This window comes from Nasonia vitripennis, chromosome 3, assembly GCF_009193385.2.
Source record: "Nasonia vitripennis strain AsymCx chromosome 3, Nvit_psr_1.1, whole genome shotgun sequence".
Taxonomy (NCBI): Eukaryota; Metazoa; Arthropoda; class Insecta; order Hymenoptera; family Pteromalidae; genus Nasonia; species Nasonia vitripennis.
The window spans coordinates 10,231,363-10,251,201 of record NC_045759.1 but is presented as its reverse complement, the minus strand read 5'-3'; the positions used below and the strand labels follow the sequence as shown (position 1 = coordinate 10,251,201).

General features: G+C 47.2%; 2 protein-coding genes across 5 annotated transcripts; both read right to left on the bottom strand.

The window, feature by feature from the left end:
* Window positions 1–42: 42 nt before the first annotated feature.
* Window positions 43–11,600, bottom strand: LOC100115200 (laccase-1). 4 transcript variants are annotated; one of them, XM_031926589.2, is made up of 11 exons: window positions 11,295–11,600; window positions 11,001–11,231; window positions 2,663–2,946; window positions 2,386–2,596; window positions 2,025–2,302; window positions 1,826–1,949; window positions 1,524–1,738; window positions 1,265–1,451; window positions 979–1,197; window positions 663–893; window positions 43–490 (listed from the first exon to the last, which is right to left on the bottom strand). In XM_031926589.2, exons 1-11 carry the CDS (start codon window positions 11,491–11,493, stop codon window positions 360–362), a joined length of 2,310 nt encoding a protein of 769 aa, XP_031782449.1. In that variant the 5' UTR covers window positions 11,494–11,600; the 3' UTR covers window positions 43–359. The 4 variants fall into 4 exon arrangements, with proteins under 4 accessions (XP_031782449.1, XP_008214237.1, XP_016839497.1 ...); XM_008216015.4 differs by lacking the exons at window positions 11,001–11,231; window positions 11,295–11,600 and adding an exon at window positions 10,696–10,810; XM_016984008.3 differs by lacking the exons at window positions 11,001–11,231; window positions 11,295–11,600 and adding an exon at window positions 6,651–7,133.
* LOC100115163 lies at window positions 11,502–13,704 on the bottom strand. The gene is made up of 7 exons (XM_031926596.2): window positions 13,556–13,704; window positions 12,871–13,122; window positions 12,621–12,790; window positions 12,276–12,530; window positions 12,088–12,211; window positions 11,828–12,025; window positions 11,502–11,765 (listed from the first exon to the last, which is right to left on the bottom strand). Exons 5-7 carry the CDS (start codon window positions 12,112–12,114, stop codon window positions 11,529–11,531), a joined length of 462 nt encoding a protein of 153 aa, XP_031782456.1. The 5' UTR covers window positions 12,115–12,211; window positions 12,276–12,530; window positions 12,621–12,790; window positions 12,871–13,122; window positions 13,556–13,704; the 3' UTR covers window positions 11,502–11,528.
* Window positions 13,705–19,839: the final 6,135 nt, after the last annotated feature.

Below are 19,839 nucleotides of genomic sequence, written 5' to 3'. Positions count from 1 at the left end.
TTGGCTTCAGGAGAAAAGTCAATTAGAGCCATCATTTCGATGTTCGTGTAAGGCATTCTTATGTCTTCGAATAGAAGAAAAAGTTTATTGTATGGAAATAATACGAGCACTACTTTGGTCAATTATTATTAATTAACTCAACGAGGCCGCGAAGTCCCCGAGCATTCGTCCGTGGTGCATAATTTTTACGTGCAAAAGTCGTTGAGTTGTAGAAGATATCGTTTTTCGTCATATCGCTCTCTGACAATTAGAGGCAAAGAGCGAGTAATTTCAATGTAATGTATTTTTTGGAATAAATAGCGTTCGCATTACAAAAGCACGAAAGCGATGTCTCTTCGACTGAAATAATGCACTCGCTACTATTCAAAGTTTCCGCAGGTTGGAAAGTTCTTCGGTACAGGAGGTAAATCACGATGCTCTCCCACTTTGAAGATAAGAGCCATACCGATGTTGGTGTGCAGATCGATGTGGCAGTGGTACAGCCAATATCCTGACGTAAAAAAATTGTTTGTTATTATCACAGGTAAAAATAAAATGCGTCTACTAATGGATCTGTAGGTGAATGCCGAGCATCGTAAGACGATCGTTAATGGTCGTGAGACGTGACTGATCGCGTCCAGATACTGATAAGCGAGCTCTACTTTATAAGTTTTAATACCCACCGGGATTAGTGGCGTGGAATCTGACAATGGTGTAGCCGTTAGTGGGAACCTTGACCGTGTCCTTCAGCGGCGCGCGATCCAACCTTCTCTTGATTTTTCCCTCGCGATCGAGTTTCTTTATCAGATCGACTGACACTTGCTCGGTCATCTCTTCCATCGCTACCACTCGGAAGAACTGTCCGTGAAGGTGCAGGGGGTGATTGAAGATGCCGACGTTTTTCAGAGTTACACCTTCGTATTTAAAATTTTTCTCATTATTATTTGTCTAGTCGAAGATATCGTTTCGAAAAAAAAAAATATATATATATAACCAAACCTTCGTCAATCATGATTAGCTCAACGACGCTGTTGAGTTCGACTTGCAACACGTGAGTGCAGGAGCATTCGTCAGCCGTGCAATTTTTTTTCGCAAGTGTCGTCGAGTTGCAAAAGCTATTGTCTCTTATCATGTCGCTCTGCGACAGCAGAGGAAACGATGGCAACTTTAGAGTGATGTGATTCAGCTGCAGAGAGTGTCTCGTAGTTCTCGGGAGAGCTGAAAGACCAACGTGAGTATTTGATAGGTGAATGATTCAACGCAAAGAAAAAGAAATGTAAAGCACCTTCGTAGAATCCGTAAAGGTGTCTTCGATGATAATCGTAATTATCCAGGGCATAGAAGTCGTACGTTATATAAAATTGATCGTCCGGTTTTCTCCCGAGTGATTCGTCATTTGCTGCGATAGACGTAAGGGAAGGTATACTGATCGCCGTGGGATTCTCCGATCCTGAATTGTGCGGATTGAGCATCTGAATATAAAAATCCGATAGTAATATAAAACTAAAACATTGGAAAAGTATTTTCTTGGAAACGATGCATACTCTCTTCATAACTCCTGTCGCGGGGATATCGTAGCCAATCGGAGCATCTGGATCTACAGGTGCAGCAGTTTCGTATCTGAGAATCGCGACCTGATGAATTCGGGGTCGTTTACACATCCCGGAACCGCGAAACCGGATCCAGTAGTTACCGATCGCTTGATTAGCCTTCACGACAAAGTCAATTCTCTCGCCGTTCCAGATGTGGATCGAGTCAACTGAAGAGCCATGATTGTAGGTTTTATTATGCGATAACTTTCTTCGCAGTAACGACGTATTGTATAGGTTAATACGTAAATAATTACCTTCGACCGGTTCAATGTCATTAGCGTCCATACTGATCACCAGCATTGTGTGGTTGTCAATGCATATTTCCGTCGGGCAATCCGTCGCACCGGCGTGCACTGCTCTAAACCTGTATTTGCGATCCTAATAAAAGAGAAGATAAATTTCAAAATTATCGTCCTTCAATATTGCCAATAAATCCACGCAATTTCGATGTACTTTTCTGATTTCGAAAACAGCAGTGGGTTTATAATTCGCGATACCATCATCCTCTTCGATTTTATTCAATCGAGCCAATCCATTAATGAGCATGGTATCTGCATAGCCCTGCGTACCGTAGTGGTAGTCTCGGAGGAAACCCGCATTACCGCTTAGGTGTGTCCAATCGTTGATGAACATGATTTTATCGTCCTCGTCGTATAATTCCGCGTGAATGTTCTCGCTTGGCGGTGAGTGGATTACCAAGGGGCCGAAGAGCCCGTCGTCGCGCTGTGAACCTTCGTACGTTCGATATGAAAACTTTATAAACGCAGTTTACTAATGGATAGTCAATTACTGTGCAAGTATAAAAAAATCATACCGATGTGAGAGTGCCACAAGTAAGAGCCACTCGTCGACGCAGTGAAGTTATACTTGAATCTGTTTCCGGGGGCGATCGGACACTGAGTGACCATGGGGACTCCGTCCATGTACGGCGTACCCTTTTGTTGTATTCCGTGCCAGTGAATCGCTGTGCTCTCGGATATCATTAGATTTCGGACGTCGACCACTATTCTATCGTTCTTGCAGACCTGCAAATCGGAGCGAAATTGAAGAAATCATTATATAGCATCGATAATAACTGGATTATAGTCTACCTCGATGGTTGGACCAGGCAGTTGACGATTGGCAACGTAGACAGGCTTCTGTACCCCGTCGGCGGGTAGACAGTGTGGTCTGAAGCAGTCGGTCATGCTCAACGGACAATCGTAGCAGGCTTTGCTCATGGTCGTGTACATTTCCACCACGAAAACGTAGTGGCATTCCTTTGGTTTTTCGTCATCCTTGCAGGCACGTCGACAGGGGTGTTTCGACCAGTCGTACGTGTCAGCTGTGTGGCCATGGAAATCTTCATCTTCGAAGTTCAAGACGGCCTCGGTTGCTTAAAAAAAGACGGTAATTTGAAGGTCGAATGTTATTACTCAAAGCTCGTTTAATTTTCACGAGTACCAACTATATTGTTCGGCATGATTTGCTCAAGCTGAATCGATATTTACAAACTAGAATGTAAATATCCGTAAGATCATTGGGAAATGTAACAATTATAAAAATAACATTTTCTTTTGACAAGAGCTGCGAAAAGTAGTTCAAATCGATTAAGGGGTCAAGCCTGGGTTAAATCCTGCAAAAAAACAAAAAGATATTCTTCTTACCAAAAAATTTTTGATTTGATGTAATTTGAAAAAAAATTCTATTGAAAATATATAAAATATGCACCACTTTTATCGAAAAAAAACATGTATATACCTTGTAAAATCATTGACCAAAATTCATGACATTTCACTATATAAATAAGTGTTTTTAGTCACTTGCCACGGCTTTTAGAGAGATCCGGACCGTCTTCTTTACTCTATCCGGGCTTAAAATGTACCTTAAACATGTCCCCTCGGACCGATCGAGAGACATTGCTAAAAAATATAAATCAAATACTGCTAGCAACAAATTTTGGTGCATATTTTATATATTTTCAATAGATTTTTTTTTCAAATTACATCAAATCAAAAATTTTTTGGTAAAAATATCTTTTTGTTTTTTTGCAGGATTTAACCCAGGCTTGACCCCTTATGTAGAAAGTAGTACTTTTTCGAAGGTAAGAAATTAAAAATTATCATTTTTATTAGTTGCTAAAATAGGCCGTGAACTATGCAATTTCGTAAGATAACGCGTTTTAAACTCGGTTTTCCTTATACTTACAAGTCAAGAATCCAATAATTAGAACTACTGACGATATTATTTTTCTTGTGTACATTTTCGATTTTTCAATATTACACTTTAAAATTTAATTTTCAGTCCGGACATCGCCTTCTGATATTTGCAAAAAACTCTGTTCTGATTTCCGAACCCACTCGACGTTTCGAACGATTTAAATGCATGTATAAGAGAATCTTTCTGTAAACAAGAAAAAGAATTTCGTGTCAATAAGCTGAGACATATTCGAGCTTAATTGTTTCAATCTTATCTTTAGTGCTGAATCAACACGAGTCGGCTCTTTACCCACACTTCCTCTGTTCTGCATACGTTCTTATACAGACAAATTACTCAAACAAAATACTACTGTATAATCTCGGTACACTCCAACCCAACACCTAAATTTTCTATGAAACTCGAATATAATCCAACCAATTAAAATACATCAATAATCCAATGGAATGCCACGTCGAAACATCCATAGCCTCGGCTGAACCAAAGCCACCGTAAAGAAATCGTAAAGTCGCGCGATCGATAAAATCTCAGCTTCCGCTCGATCACGCGAGACTGCAGCAGCAGCAGCGACGGATCGATCGCGTGCAGATCTACGGCGACGGGGAACCGCGGTAGCGACACCATCGGGATATAGACGGAGTACGTACCCGCGCACACACGCGCGCCAAAGTCGAGTGTGCAAGTATAGAGAGAGAGAGAGAAGAGGGAGTGCATCGACTGGCTCGCTAAGAGGAGAGAAGAAGAAGAAGGAGGAAGGGTGGGGGGAGGCAAGGTTGAGGCCCCGCGCGCGCACGCATTGGTGGGCCAGCCGTGGTGGGGGGAACGCGCTCGCGTCCTCCACGCCGCCGAGGATGCACGGCAAGACTGCAGAAAGGGCAGAAAGCCTCTCCGGCCGGCTCGCCTGACAGTTTCATTCTACTTAGAGCCCGGCGCGGTCGTACCGTCAGGCCCCGCGTGCACCGTGTGTATAGTAGCTTGCGCGCGCTCTTTTATCACGCCTCGCGGTTTTTTCGCGCAGTTCGGAGTATCGAATAGTTCTCTGCTGGGAGAGAGCAGTATGTGATATCGGGGGTTGGTGAAGTGATGCCAGAGATATCGTGTGAAGCAGTGGTCCGATAAGTGCCCGCTGGAGAACGGTATAATTAGGATCGAATGTAAGGCGCTTGGCAGTGTGATTCGATAAAATATTCGCGCGTTTGTGATTGCGACGGGGCGCCATAATTCAACTCGCTCGTATATCTCTCTCGCCCTATACTATATACCGATCCATTACGGCTTTGACGAATCTTCCTAAGTAGATTCGGATTTATGCGAGGGTTAATTTTCTCGCGTGGCCGGCGTAATTTATTGCGCGGAAATTTTTCGAATCCGGCCGTTTTGGATTGTGAACTTAAACGGCCTCGATTTATGACCAGCGCGTGTATACTCGTGGGCCAATAAAGCTCGACTCATGTAAAGGTATAAAAGCCGAGGTGATTAGCGGCTTTTTACTCGGAATGAAATTGCGCCGCATCGCTAAGATCGTTTTCGAAGCTGAATGTCGTAGACGTACTTGTACATCGCAATCGAACTCGATTGACGATCGGGGAAGCGGATGCCTCGGCGACGTCGAGACGAAGGATCTTCACGCAATGATCGGTAATTCCCGATTTTCCCCTACGCGTATACCGATCACTACCGATCTCGCAACCGCCTCGCCGGCAAAAAGCCATCTCGAAAAAACCACAGCCCGCGCGTACAGTCATCTCAGCTCGTCGGCATAAAGTGTCGTTAAACGGGCAAGAAAAAGCCCACGCTCGTCGCAGGACCAAGAAACCTCGGCCGCAAAAACCTCCTCCTCAGCTGTCTCCGTCCGAAGGTTCGGCTCGCGTACGTTCCTTTTCTCGGCGCGCGGTTGGCTTTTTGCGCATACTCTTCCTCCCCCTATACCGATCTCTCTCGAAGGGAATGTGTTACAAATAAGTGACGCGCGCGCGCGCGGAGGTGGCGCAGGTGCGCGCGGAGAGAGAGAGAGAGAGAGAGAGAGAGAAAGAGAGAGCATCGACTTCCTCGCTCGTCCGCTATTCTATCTCCGTGTGCGCCCTGACTTTGATTCCGCGCGCGTATGCGCTGCGCACCAGCGGAATCCTATTCTTCGCGAGGAGTGTAGCGAGCGCATCCGTTCCCCGTCGCTCTCTCGCGGATTTACGTGGGAATTTAAGCCGGGCTCTCTTTTTGGAATTTCGAGACTTAATGGCTCGCGTCTCCCCCCGGCTCACATTGTTCCGTCAGAGGCTGAAGGATGGCCGGTTTATGCGCGCGACGCCATTTTTTCCCTGAATCTCCGAGGCCACCTGTAATATATACCGATCGCATAGACTCGCAACTGCCAATTTCGCGGATATAACTGTCGCGCTAACTATAGCGTAACGCGCGCGGCGTGTGCATAAAATCGGCGTCGATTATGTTATCAGGCCGTAAACTCGCATTAGTAATGCAGAGAGCGGGCAAAACACCACCTTTCGCGCGCGAAAGCGCGCAAACGTCCGAATGAATAATCGCGGGGCAAAAGGAAATGGACTCTTCTCGAATTCAAGCCGATTCCTCGCGCGCGCTGCACTGCAGCGCCTTTTTATCCCATTCGCTCATCTCGCTCGCTCGCTCGCTTGCTCGGATGGCCTAATCGATTCGAATGATCTCTCGCCGACTAAGCTGCCACTTCCGGCCAAGGAGTGTGATAATACCTGCATGCGGCGCGGCGCGATATTTCCGATGATTCTTCTTCGGCGCGTGTTCTTCGCTTTTTCCGCGATCTGTCTCCCTCTCGGAGTGGACGACATCGAGATGGCGATATTATGCGCGCGAGAGGTATGAAATTCGCTCTTGTAATAATTAGGTACGTACCGGGTGATGTGTCGAGGGAGAGCTGCATAGCCTCATCCTTTGACTTTGCGAAATATACCCGTTGTTCCTCTTCGGGAGATTTATCAAGGCGCGTCGCGTCGCTATCTTTTCAATTGGATCGCGCCGATTTTTCCGAACTTTCCTTAGACGCCCTTTCTTAATGCCTTGCGCAAAAACGAAGGCCTCGAGTGTATAATTAAATCCGAGATCGGTGCAATATCAAAGTGTCCGAGAAAAATAACGAAATCCCCCGACAATAAATTATTTGATTACTCGATAAAATCGGCGATCGGCCCTCTCGCACAATATAACGGGTTCAGCTCTTTCTCTCTTCGGAAATTCCTCGATTCGAGATTTTATACCCCCTCTCCTTATCGCGGCGACTTATCTCATAATTACACCGGCCCAGCGAGAAAAGAAGGACGCGACTGGCCCTAATATCGCCGCGTTTCTACATCAGCGTATACACAGCGAGAGAGGCGTGTCCGCATCGCGGCGGATAATAGCGCGTCGTGTTCGTTTGCCTTTTAATTAATGGGCCGATCGGCCGTTTCATCATCGTAACGCGACTCGCTGCATATAATACACAGAGAGAAAGAGAGATAGATCTCTCTCGGCGGGCGATATAATTTTTCGGAAGCGAAATTTCGTTCTCCGTCGCATCGACGAGAGGATCGTGCGATAAAGAAAAGAAATTTTTAACGTTACAGCTCAGCAGCAGCGGTATAAAGGAGAGAGAGAGAGAGAGATCGGCAAGTGAAGTGCGCGCGCTCTCGATTTTTCGCGCGCCTGTGCATACACGCGAGAGAGAGAGAGAGAGAGAGAGAGAGAGAGGGACTGCGCGCCGCGCAGAGCCGTTTTGTTCGTTTTTTAAATCAACCGGTCCTCGTCTCTCCCTCTCGATCGGCGGAGAGCTGTGCATGTAGCCTCTCTGCGTGTGCATCATTCGTTGCTGCAGTGAAAGTCGCGTGTGCAGTGTGCAGTGTCCTGCGAGTGCATGTGCTCGTGCTTGTCTGTGTGTGTAATACACGTACAGGCGCGCACAGGCGAGTAAAGTCTGTGCGGTGTGTGCGAAGCTGTAGCCGAAGACTGTCTGCAACCGCTCGCGCACAAAGGATAGACGGAGAAAGAGATAGAGAGAGAGAGAGAGAGAGAGAGAAAGAGGAGGAGGAGAAGGAGGTGGAGGCAACAGGTAAGAGAGTCTACAGCGCGTGCGGCTTTGTGCTCTTCATTTATCCCGCCCTCTCTCCCTATCCTCCAGCCGTACCATTTCCTATATACTCTTGCTCCCGCTGCTTCCTTACTTCTTCGAGTGCCGCTTCGATCGATGTGTGTGTGTGTGTGTGTGCTCCGGCGCTTTTGTTTCGATTTTCCGAAAAATCGGCATGCAGCTATCGCCCAGCTTATACAACTGGTACACGAGTTCTCGGTCAGGAACTATTTCTTACGCAGTTTCAAGATCAGCCGCTCTCGACTGATTGATATCCCGGCTATTAATTACGCTCCGCAAGTTCACCAGTCCACGCGCGCGCCTAATCCGTTACAACACCACTTCTCTTCACCAGCTCGCGCGAAGAAAGTCGATTTTCGCAGTACGGCACTTATGTCGCGCGCTTTTTGTCACCTGACACACAATTCTAGTTTATATGCCCCGGCTGTCTCTTTATCGATCTCTAGATTCTTTATTGCCTTTTTAGACGCGACCGGCTAACTATGCCGCGCTTAACTCGCAACTACTGCGCGCGCAGTGGTGATGTATATCCAATTGCTTAGCGAATACAATCTGAATATGATGTATGCGCTTGTATATCAATCAGAGACACCTCGCGAGAAAGTAGTCTCCTCCCGTATAATGAACACACGCGAGAGGATAATGATAGCCACAGCCTCTCGTCGCACACAATGAGACTTCGAATGACAAGGTGTGCGAGATAACTCGAGTCATTGAAAATAATGCCACTCACCGACGCGACGACCAGTAGCCTCTGTGTAATTATCGCTGTTGTACGCTTGACGAGTGTGTACAGGGATAGAATAGGGAGACACGCGTACCGTATGCTAATTATAGACGCTCGTAAATCAAGCCTAGTTTCCCTCTTAAAAACAGCAGCGGCAGCGGCCCTTCGATGACATTTTTTCCGATTACGACGCATTATCTCATTCGCCATCTCCCGGTATGTACGCATCAGGTACATATGCGCATGCGGGAGCGATTTTAAGGCTGGAATATACGCGCTCCCCTCTGATTTTACGGCAGGCGCCGTAAAAGCTAGTAGTTTTACGAGCCGACGTTACTAACTACATTGAAATTAAAACGCTCGCTCTTTCGGCGATTCTTATCTTCGATGCGCGATACGCGCAATAAAAGGCCGTGTACGTATACCGAGAGAGCGACTTTTTGGCGGACAACGGGTTATTCGTTGCGCAACGCGCCTCGGAAAGTTTAAGTGCAGAAAAATACGTAATGCGATTGAAACGCCGAGCGAGACGGGCGCATGCGTGCAAGGGGCTTTTACGAGCCGACCGAACCTGTCGCGAGTGTATGTACTATATATAACTTCCGTAATGTTCTCGGGAGACGATTTTCCAGAGTATAAGCCAGTCCTTTATTGAGCGATTCCGAGTGTCAACATCGATAATCCCGGGCGGGACTTTTCCTTGTCGTACATACTACTCGCCGAGGATTAAAGCGTCAGTGTTATATGCTATCGCAGTTATATCGCGAGCGCGATAATTCAGGATTTGAGTCCCGAAAAAGCGCTATACGTCTTTCGCGCTCGGAGGCGCGCCGCAATCGTTCGATCTGCCGCGTAAATCACCGGCCGCCGAATCAGAGTCGCATCTAACGTGTACAAATGCCCGGAGAACAAGTCTGGATTTGTAACTTTCTCCCGCGGACGAAATAGCCGCTGATAAATTTCGAGTCGTTGCCCTAAACTAGAGGAAGCTCCTCGGCGCGGTGTTATAAACCGGTTCTTCGACTCTAGTACCTTGTTTCTCTATTCGGATAATCAATTTCGCTCAAACGCGCGCTTATATCCAGTGCATAACACACACACACACACACACGCGCATTCGTCAGCGAAAGAGGAAGAATCGTTACTCTTCATTGCGCGATTTATTCGGACGTCTCTGTTGCTGAAACCGCGGCGCGCGTCCTCCCGATATACGTGAGCGAGCGCACGCGGTTATCCTTCCAGCCTATCTCTCACGTCCCTGCGCGTGTATATACTATACAGCGAGAGCGAAAAAATGCGGCAACCCGAAACCTCGCCGCTCGTTAAAATACACTTTGAGATACTCTTTTTGGCCGTGTATATGTATACATAAATGCACTCGATGCAAAATTTAGCGAGCGCGTAATTTTAAAAATCAGCCGCGGATATCTGCAGGCGTACCGTTTCGGGGATTCCCCGAAAACAGAGCGGGCTTTTTGAAGATATAGCTTCGGAGAAGAGGCTTCGATTCCTCTATATACGTGGGCGATATGCGCTTCTTCCTCCCCCTATATACCCGCTTTTTGCCCTGCGGCAAAACTAGTCGCTCGCTTCACCTGTGTGCATGTGTGTGAGTGCGTGTGTCTGTGTGTGCGCGCGCGCAAGTAGCAAGAAGCCCCAGTATTCCTTTCTGGGAATGTTAATCGGCCGTTTCGCGAATTACCGCCGGCTATGAGAGGTAACGCTGCTGCTGCTGCTGCTGCTGCTGATCTGGCTGGCTTCTGCGTATCTCGACCATTAGACTGCGGCGCGTGTGGGAAACAGGCCGACGGCGATCTCGAGTTCTCTTTCTCTCTCGGTACATGCATAAGGCCGAGTAGATCCCTTTGTGATCCTTGCTCGGACTACTCGAACCGCGGCTGCTGGAGCTCGACTGCCTTATCTTTCCGGGCTTATATGTTTAATCTACTTTTAATGCGGTGGAGGACTGCAAGAGAGAGAGAGAGAGAGAGAGAGAGAGAGAGAGAGAGAGAGAGAGAGAGAGAGAGAGAGAAAGAGAGAGAGAGAGAGAGAGAGAGATCTTCTCCCTTTATTAAGTCTGTTTGTACTTTGCGCACTGAGGTGGCTTCGTTTGGTTAGCGGCGCGGTGAGATGCATCGATGCGAATGCGAAACTAGTGCATTTTTATTGAACTAAAAGTCTCCACAGGTTGGAAAGTATTTCGGGACGGGAGGATAATCTCTCTGTTCTCCGACCTTGAAAATCAAAGCCATGCCGATGTTCGTATACTGATCCACGTGACAGTGATATAACCAGTAGCCTGAAATTAATTTTACGCAAACGTTCGGCGTGTTAATGACAGTCGCATGTATGTTTATCGATGTAGAAGATAACGTTATGTAATTGAACTGACCAGGATTCGTTGCATGGAATTTGACGATTGTGTAACCATTGGTGGGCACCTTGACTGTGTCTTTCAGCGGCGCCTGATTCAAGTTTCTCTTGATTTTACCCTCGCGATCCAGTTTCTTAACCAAATCGACGGATGCTTGCTCGGCTAGAGCTTCCATCGCTACCACCCGGAAGAAGTTTCCGTGCAGATGCAGGGGATGATTGAAGTTTCCGAGACTCTTCAAACCGAGGCCTGAAAGGGTTAATAAGCTAGTTGAAATAAAATGTTCGATGTTAAAAATACACTCGGTTTTACCTTCGTCTACAATAACGAGCTCGACTACGCTATTCAGTTTCACTTGCAGCACGTGGGTACACGCGCACTCGTTGTCGATGCAGTTTTTATCCGCCAGCGTCGTTGAATTACAGAATGTATCATCTCGTATCATGTTCGGCTGGGAGAGAGGCGGAAAAGACGGGAGTTTCAATCCGATGTCGTTCAGTTGCAGAGACATTATTTTGAATTTGTCCAGGGCTAAAACGAGTCTCGTTATATATCAGTACAATTAACATAGGCGATTTTAAAAAAATTAGCAGTAGCTTGATCGAAGCCGTAAAGATGTCGGCGGTGGAAGTCGTAATTGTCGATGACATAAAAGTCGTAAGCTATGTAAAATTGATGATCCGGTTTTCGCAGACTAGTTTCGTCATTTTTAGCTATCGACCTGAGAAGTGGTATACTGACAGCCATTGGATCTTCTGTTCCTTTATTGTGCGGATTTAAAATCTGGAAGTAAAACGCGAATACAGTTAATACGAACATTTTTGTTGGTTTATAGAGTGTCTTACCCGAGCATCCGCTGGTGTCTCGGGAATGTCGTAGCCAACTGGAGCTTTCGGATCGCCGAGTTCGGCAGACTCGTAACGAAGAATAGACACTTGGTGCACTCTGGTTGTCGAGTTTCTCGTCCTGCAGGAACCCAACCCACGGTACCTGATCCAGTAGTTGTCAATTTTCTGGTTTGCTTTCAGCACGAAGTCGATCCTCTATGATCGAACGTTTCCGTTACAACTGAATCAAAAGAATCGTAAATGCTGCTGTATCATACCTTCAACAGGCTCTGTATCGTTGCCATCCATGCTGATAATCAGCATCGTGTGGTTGTCGATCGTCACCTGAATGGGGCAGTCGGTGGCCCCAGCGCTGATCAGCCTGAACCTATACCTCAGAGCCTGAAACCCACAATTCAAATTAATACTCAAGAACCAGCCGATCCGAAATTCTTGCACCACGAACCTTCTTCACGTTAAAAACCGTCATCGGCGTGTAGCTCCTCGTTCCGTTCTCCTCTTCGACTTCGTGGAAACGTCAAAGCCCATTGACGAGTATCGTGTTCGCCGGACTGGGCGAGCCCGCGTGATAGTCCTTGAGGAAGCCGGCGTTGCTCTCCAGATCGGTCCAGTCCTTAATCAGTCGCATCACCTGGTCGTCCCGGTCGTAAATCCCCTTGAACGATCAAAGGTCCGAAGAGCCCGTCGTCTCGCTGAGAGCCTGCGGAGGGTAGTATTCGAACGAAATAACGCGATAATTTAATATTTAATCGTACACGTAATTTCGACGGTCAAGGGTATTTACACTCACCGATATGCGAATGCCAGAAGTAGGAGCCGCTGCTGGAAGCTTCAAAAGCGTATCGGGCACTGCGTGACGAAAGGCACTCCGTCCATGTAGGACGTACCCGTGGATGGCTGTGCTCTCGGCTATATCATGGCGTTTCTCGCGTTGACGACTATCCTGTCGTTTCTGCAGTCCTGGTGGAGAAAAGTCGATCCGTCGAGGCGACAATTAGCGCGCGGTACAGACGAAAGCAATCGAATCAATCTGTACACACCTCGATGCTGGGGCCGGGCAGTTGTCGATTCGCAACGGAGACGGATTTCTGAGCACCGTCAGCCGGAAGACATTGAACGGGCAGTTGTAGCGGGCCTTGCTCATCGTGCTGTACATCTCGACGACGAGAACGTAGCGACATTCTCGGGCTTCTTCGTCGTCCCTGCAAACTCGCCGACACGGGTCCAGTCGTACGTGTCCGCCGTGTGGCCGTGAAAATTTTCGTCCTCCAAGTTCGGCACTGCTTCCAGAGCTGGAACAAGTAGTTTCAGATGCTTTTAATTGAGAGCAAGACTCTGGCAATGGAAACGATGTTACTGGGGAGAACTAGCGAAGGAGGCGCGCTAATCACGTGTGATCTATACGAGAAACTGGTTTGCAAATATCAAAAACTATCCTACAGCGGTATGCGCTGCTAAAGAGGCCGTCCGCTGCTGTGCGAGTGTTCGGAGAGTAATTTAATCGGCGCTATCGACGCCCTTCATCACGTTTAATTAAATCTATATATTTTTCATTAATCGCAGGCGTGTGTATTGCCTTTGGGGATGTGATATAATGGTCGTCGTTTTTACAGTAGACGAGTGTGTTCGGCTTTATCTAAATTGAATTATCCGAGGACCATATCCGTTAGAAAATAGGATATAAATATAGCGTTTGCTAACGAACTGGGCAATATTATTACTTACCCGCCAAGCACGTGCAGAGATTAGAATGACGAATGCGATCCATTTGACCGAAGACATTTCTGTGATATGGGCTGAGCAACTTTATATTTTTAGAGTTACTCTTTTTTCCTTCTAGAGCGGTTAGTTTGCACGACGACATTAGGGGCATAACTGTCGAACAGATACTTACAAGATATGTAAAGTTTGATTTTATGATAAGCGCATATTCAAATAAAGATTTTTATCTTATCACTGATTCTGCGACTGACGTGTCAATTAGCATATACACTGTCGATGTCAAAAGTTTCGAAAACTGCTTTCTTTCACGCTATTCAATTACCGAACGAGTATCGTAAATACACAGTAATATATTAAATTAAACTTAATCATTAAAAGTTGTACAAACAAGCAAAGCCGTTTCTCTAACACTTATTTACATGCATAGTAAATGTGTATCAAAAAAAAATTTCCTATAGTGCTGCCCCCTATAAAAAAAACTTACCCCATCATTTGCCGCCTTCCGGTTTCCAGGAAGCCGCTATTCTTTCCAGCCGGACGTGTGGCGTCATTCGCACTTTGCAGTCCACTCGCGGAAAAGTTCACATCTCCGCATCGTCAACTACGCACTAACAACTCGAACAACACCTTAAGTGTGGGAGACACCTTATAGCAACGTACACACATCCTAATGATCCTCGACACGGTTAAATCCGCAATCGACGTTCTCGGCGGAAAGCCACAGTGGAGGTAACGAGCTTCTTTCGCTTAACCTCAAAGCAACGAATTATGAGCTCCGTTTTTCACCCTCGCCGTCATCGCGCGCTATACAAACAGCAGCGGCTAATGCGCCTGTGTACCTACACACAACACCTCGAAAAACACGCGAACAGATGTGTAGCCTTTTAACTCCTACAGCCGAGCCGTCGGTTTCTTTGACCGTTTGTTTTCGCGCGCGAGCGAGCCGCCGCGCTGCACTGCAGGTGTGTTGCAATCTTAAGCCCAACGCGCGATTCCCACACGAGATTCTGGAAATGCATTAGGACGAGAGCTGATTCTAAGCTGCCGCGCGGTAAAGAAGGAATAGCTTTTCGAGAGATACTTACGGTGTAGCTGGTCGTGCATCAAAACGGCATTAAACAAGGTTAATCGGATGAAGGTTTTTTTGTATGGATATACTCGTCGTCGGTGCGGAAAAGCGTACGGTTTTCTGCCGGTTGTAGAGGAAAAGTAGTCGCGAAACGAGGTTAGATCCAGTGCACACACGGATAACCCGACACTTATTCGCGTAGTTTTGCGTGTTTTTAGTTTGTTGCTTGCATTCTCACCGGGAAACTAACTAAAAGCTACGAGACACACTCCGCGTTCCGATAAGTCGGATCGAATATCATCTCCTTCGCGCACGTAAGTAAATCGAATCACGTATCCTCGCGTAGGTAAGCCAAATCAGCTCTCGGCGTCATCATAGCGATGACCCGGATCGCACTCTAACCTAACCTAATATTCTCTTTTCTAACCGTCGCGAATCGTAAGTATACCTACACGTGACGACGCTGACGGACGTGTGCGGTCGTGTGCAGTGTGCACCGCAGTACCGCACTCGCGGCAGTATGAAGCTGTCAAGTCAGAGTAGCCATATCCCCCCTTTTTTTGCACCACGAAAATAGAAGCGAGCAACACACTGCGCAGCGTATATAATCGCGAGCGAAGATCAGTCGCGATCCGTCTCCGTCGTGCCGATGTCCCGTTCGATATCGTGAATTTCACTCGCTTCTTCTCGCGCGTCTGTGAGATTACACGTCGCGCGCTCTTGGTGCACACTTTGTGTAAGTTTCTTATGCGACTTGGCAGAGTTATACAGTGAGTTTCTTTATTTTCGTTGCAGGAGAGTTTCTAATAAGCAGTGACGTCAGGAGAGTCTGTCCGATCAATTTACCGCGCATATAGGAAGCCTGATTACGCGCGCGAGTGCGAGGAGAGCTGGAAGGACGACATAGCTCTTTGATAAAAAGCTCTCGAGAGTGTGTTTACCTTTTCGAAACTTTGCTTCGGCGTTGGGCTTTTCGAATGATTCTGTTGTACAGGAATATGCAAATCGTCCGTAGCTGTCACTTCAGCTCGTATTTTGAGGAACGGAACGCTCGCAAGAGGATCGATGCGCGACTCGTTCAGAAGAAGCAATTCAACGTTTTTCGAAGAGGAGGAGGAGGAGGAGGAGGAGGAGGAGGAAGGACGTTCCGAGAATTCCGTTGTGTTGGAATATTGAGAGAAATACCTCCGTGCTTCGCAAATTTTTTCATAAAGTTCGATTTCGTTTCAGCCTCCCTCGAATATAAATCTCCCTGTAACGCCCGGATCTTGATCCGCTATTGTACACGCCGTCTCTCTCGCTCTCTCTCTCTCTAACGAGCATCGGCGCGCGTCAATCTATAAATCCGCTGGCGACTCGCGTCGCCATAATCGATTCTCCTCTCGCACCTTTTTACTCTATACTCCTCTCGGGCCTATACAGCAGCGTCTATATACAACGAATCCCGCGCCGCGCGCGTCACATAAATTTCAAGCGGGAAAAATCGCGGCCTAATGGCCTGCCCCATTCAGGGATTCAGGAAAGGAGCCGCAGAGGAGGCTCTTCCTCTCTGCAGCCTCTCGCGAGGTAATTCGAGCGAGCGTCTATGCGCACGTGTGTGTCTCTGCTCCTGGGGCAGTCTTATTCAGAGAGTGTTTTATAGACTTATCAGGTTAAAAGGCTTAATTACTTCGCCGAGCTCGTTTGCATGCATTGTTGTGCTTTCGACGCTGCTCTGATGGAGAGTGATCGTTTTTAATTGAAACTTCTTCTTTTATTTATTCTATAATATGAGGACGTTTGTATGTAAATGGGGATGCGGTTGAAAAATATGTCGCACGCATTGGGTTTGGGCATGCATAAAATAAAGCTGAAGAGAGCAGCTGTTGGCCGCAGCTTTTTCCGCATATTTATACAGAAATTTAAACTCGGCCTGTGCTCTTGTCAAGCGTATTATGACGCTCTCGTCCAATTGCGGCTGAAATACGACCTCTTCTCGCACATTGCGAATTCAAAAAAAGTCTACCGACCAAGCTGTATCAATCACACTCCCGTATATTACACGTATAAATATTCATGATCCTCCGGACACTCATCCATACCAGCATAGACGAGCCAGCTGCGAGACACTAGACCATCGCTGTGCGGTCTCGCTATTCAAATTAGCGGCGCATCACACGTACTTTTCGAATCAGTCATGCACTCGCGTCCGCTGAAAAATCGCACCGAACGCCGCTGTAATTACAGTGCACCGCGTATAATCGAAGACGATATCGAAGGAGGCGAGAAAGAGAAGAGAGCGACGAAGAGCGTTGAGCGTTTATAAGCGAGATGTTGCGCGGAGAAGGTGGTTATTAATTCCGGACGCGATTCGTCAGCGACACACACCGATCCTTGTCGAGCGTATTAGCGTCCGTGTGCTTAATTAATTGCCCCGAGAGAAAAACGGCAGCAGCAGCTTGTGTTTTGAAAACGCTTCTCATTATTGTGCATAAAAAAATATACTATGACGAGGTAATCTCACTGTCGCTTCTCTTTTCCAGCATGCTGTCGAGCCAGGCCGTGACATTCAACGTGATAAACGCCGCCTTTCTCGGAGCTCCTTGCGGCCAGTGTCGAGAGCTGTGTCCCAATGGCTACGTACCTCATTTTTGGCGGTGAGTCTCAACCTCTCACTACGAAGAAAATTCTTCGCTCATCGCGCTCCGGAACGAAAGGTCAATTCGCGATGTATTACTCTTCGAATTATGCCGTAGCCGCGCTTTCTTGCGGTCGCAGCGGGAATTTAGCGTGTACGATGATGAGCGTCGGCGGCGAACCGCAAACCGCGTCGCTCGCGCGTGTGTACGTGTTGACTTTGTAATCCGACAGTGCGACGCGACGACAATTACGTTTCGAGATTTTATTTCGCGCAATAAGAAGACGCGAAGCTATCAATCAGTCGCGCTTTAATCGAAGCGCTGGGAATTCTGTAAGCCGAGAGTCGAACGTATGTGAATTTTCAGTTTCGTTTGTGAAACGAGAAAAAATAAAATATAACTCCTCGTCGGGTATAGAGTAGTATATTATAGAAGCTCATTCGGCAGCGATTGATTTACGGCTGTCGGTATTAGCGGAGGCGCGAGTGCGAAATGAGCTTGCGAGACTCGGCGATTTTTAACGTCGCCACGGGTGGCTCTACCGACACTGCGCTCTCTCGCGCGACCAATTATCTAATGACTCGGCGTTTATGGCGCGTTAAAGGCTTCCGACGCGAGATCTGCGAGATGGAACGATAGCCATCGTCAGCCTACTCATATAGATATATTTTATTAGTCGGAGTATTTCTCCGCGATCCCTCGATTTTCTTCTGCTTTTTTTTCTGCGAATAAATTCTGCGGAAACGTGGTTCGCCGAGTAATTCTTCTGAAAATGATTAAATTCCTCGATGACGAGGTGAAAAAAGCCTGCACAAAGGCAGCCCGTGCGCGCAAAAAGTAGCGGCTGCGGAACGAATTCGAGAGAAAGGGGGACCGCGCTGCCAAATAAAAGCAGGACAGCATGACGACGGCACACGTATTATATATATAAGAGAGACGAGAGAGAGAGAGAGAAATAGAAGGAGGGAATACCGAAAAAAGATCGTGGACTTTGTCCTCCTGCACCTGTTGAGGGACGACGCGCTTGTGTGTATACGTCTGTATACACGTGTATGATACAATGGAAACTATACGGCTTTATCCTTCGAGATGTTATTTTGATGGTACGAGGGAATCTTGTCTCAATATTGAGAAAACCACAATAATACGTACGTCGTGGTAAAGGTGTGTCGTAAAAAAAGCTCTAAATTATTATGCATAACGTGCAATTTACATATAGCTCTTTTATTTCTGTTTCCAACCAAAGCACGCGTCATCGAACCAGGTTCGTCCAATCTTCTCTAATTAGGCCGCTACCCTTTTTCCCAATCACAATCGTGGGTGCGTTGTTATTTCCACGAGTCGTTGTTATTTTCGTCTTCTATTTGTAATAATAACACGCTGCAGCGCTCTCCGTATGCACAGCTCAAGCCAGCTGCGATGTGTGTACAAACGAAATCGCATCAAAGATTGATGAAATTATTTCTCGCTCGGAGTAATCGCGAGGTTCAAGGCGACATTAATTATCGCTAGAACTTTAGAAACGCTTCAATTTTAAGAGCCCGCCATCATCTGAATTACCTCGTCCCGATTCGTCCTCGATTAAATCGCCGCCGCGAACGTTCGAGCTGCTTTCTTCACGGCATTCAGCGGCGCCTGCAGTGTAGGCACGCTATATTTTTTTCGAAAAATTCTCCTTCTAAAAGCGCGATTTCAATCAAAGACTTTATGGCGTATACCGTAAGCCGCGTGTACGCCCTTCCTGCGAGCAATTTCTCTCTCCCATCCATACATCATTAGACGCGCACAGGCAGCACTCTCGCGAGAGAGAAAGAGAGGGGTCAGCTCTTTCTCTCTATATATCACACAACAGACGCTCGCTCGCCTATATAAAGCCTGCCGCGGTGTGTAATCGATTGCGATATTCCTCGTCATTTAATTCGGCATATTTCATTCGCGCGCGTCTTTATCTCTCTTAACCGACTGCTGCAGCGCGACGACCTTCTCTCTCTCTCTCTCTCTCTCGCTGCAGCGCTTACCGGTTTGGCCATCCGCAGCGCAGAGTTTCTTCGTAAAAAGCCCACCTGCGTGCGGGGCAGCAGTTCAGGCCTTATACACGTACTTCTCGAAGACTGTCGCTGCCTCTTCTTCTTCGCTCTTGGAATATAGTTCCGATCAGGTTCCGAGAGAGAATTCTCGTCGCCGAAAATACGACGAAGAGGAGGAAAAAACAGGCCGTTTCCCAGCGGGTCGGAGGTCGACTCACGCATACTGCACACACGCGAAGCGCATATTCCGCCGGAGGGAGAGAGAAAAAAAGCCGAGACTCATGCGGGAATGATTGAGGAGGGAGAGAAGCGAAAAAGGTTATTAGAGGGGGAGAGCGCGTGTGCTTCGGTAACTTTATCATTTTTTAGCTTGTTTGCTCAAGCTCGCGTTTTCGAACGCTATGGCTCTTTTCAAGATCTCCGATGTGTGAGAAAATCTAGTTCGCTCGGAGCCATCGGGGGACCTAGATAATAGAGAGTCGCAAACTTTCAAAAGCCGGCAATCATGCAAATCGCCCGTTCGAAAGCCGAAACGCATCCTCTAAGCCTGCGATGCGAGGCCCGAGAAGACAA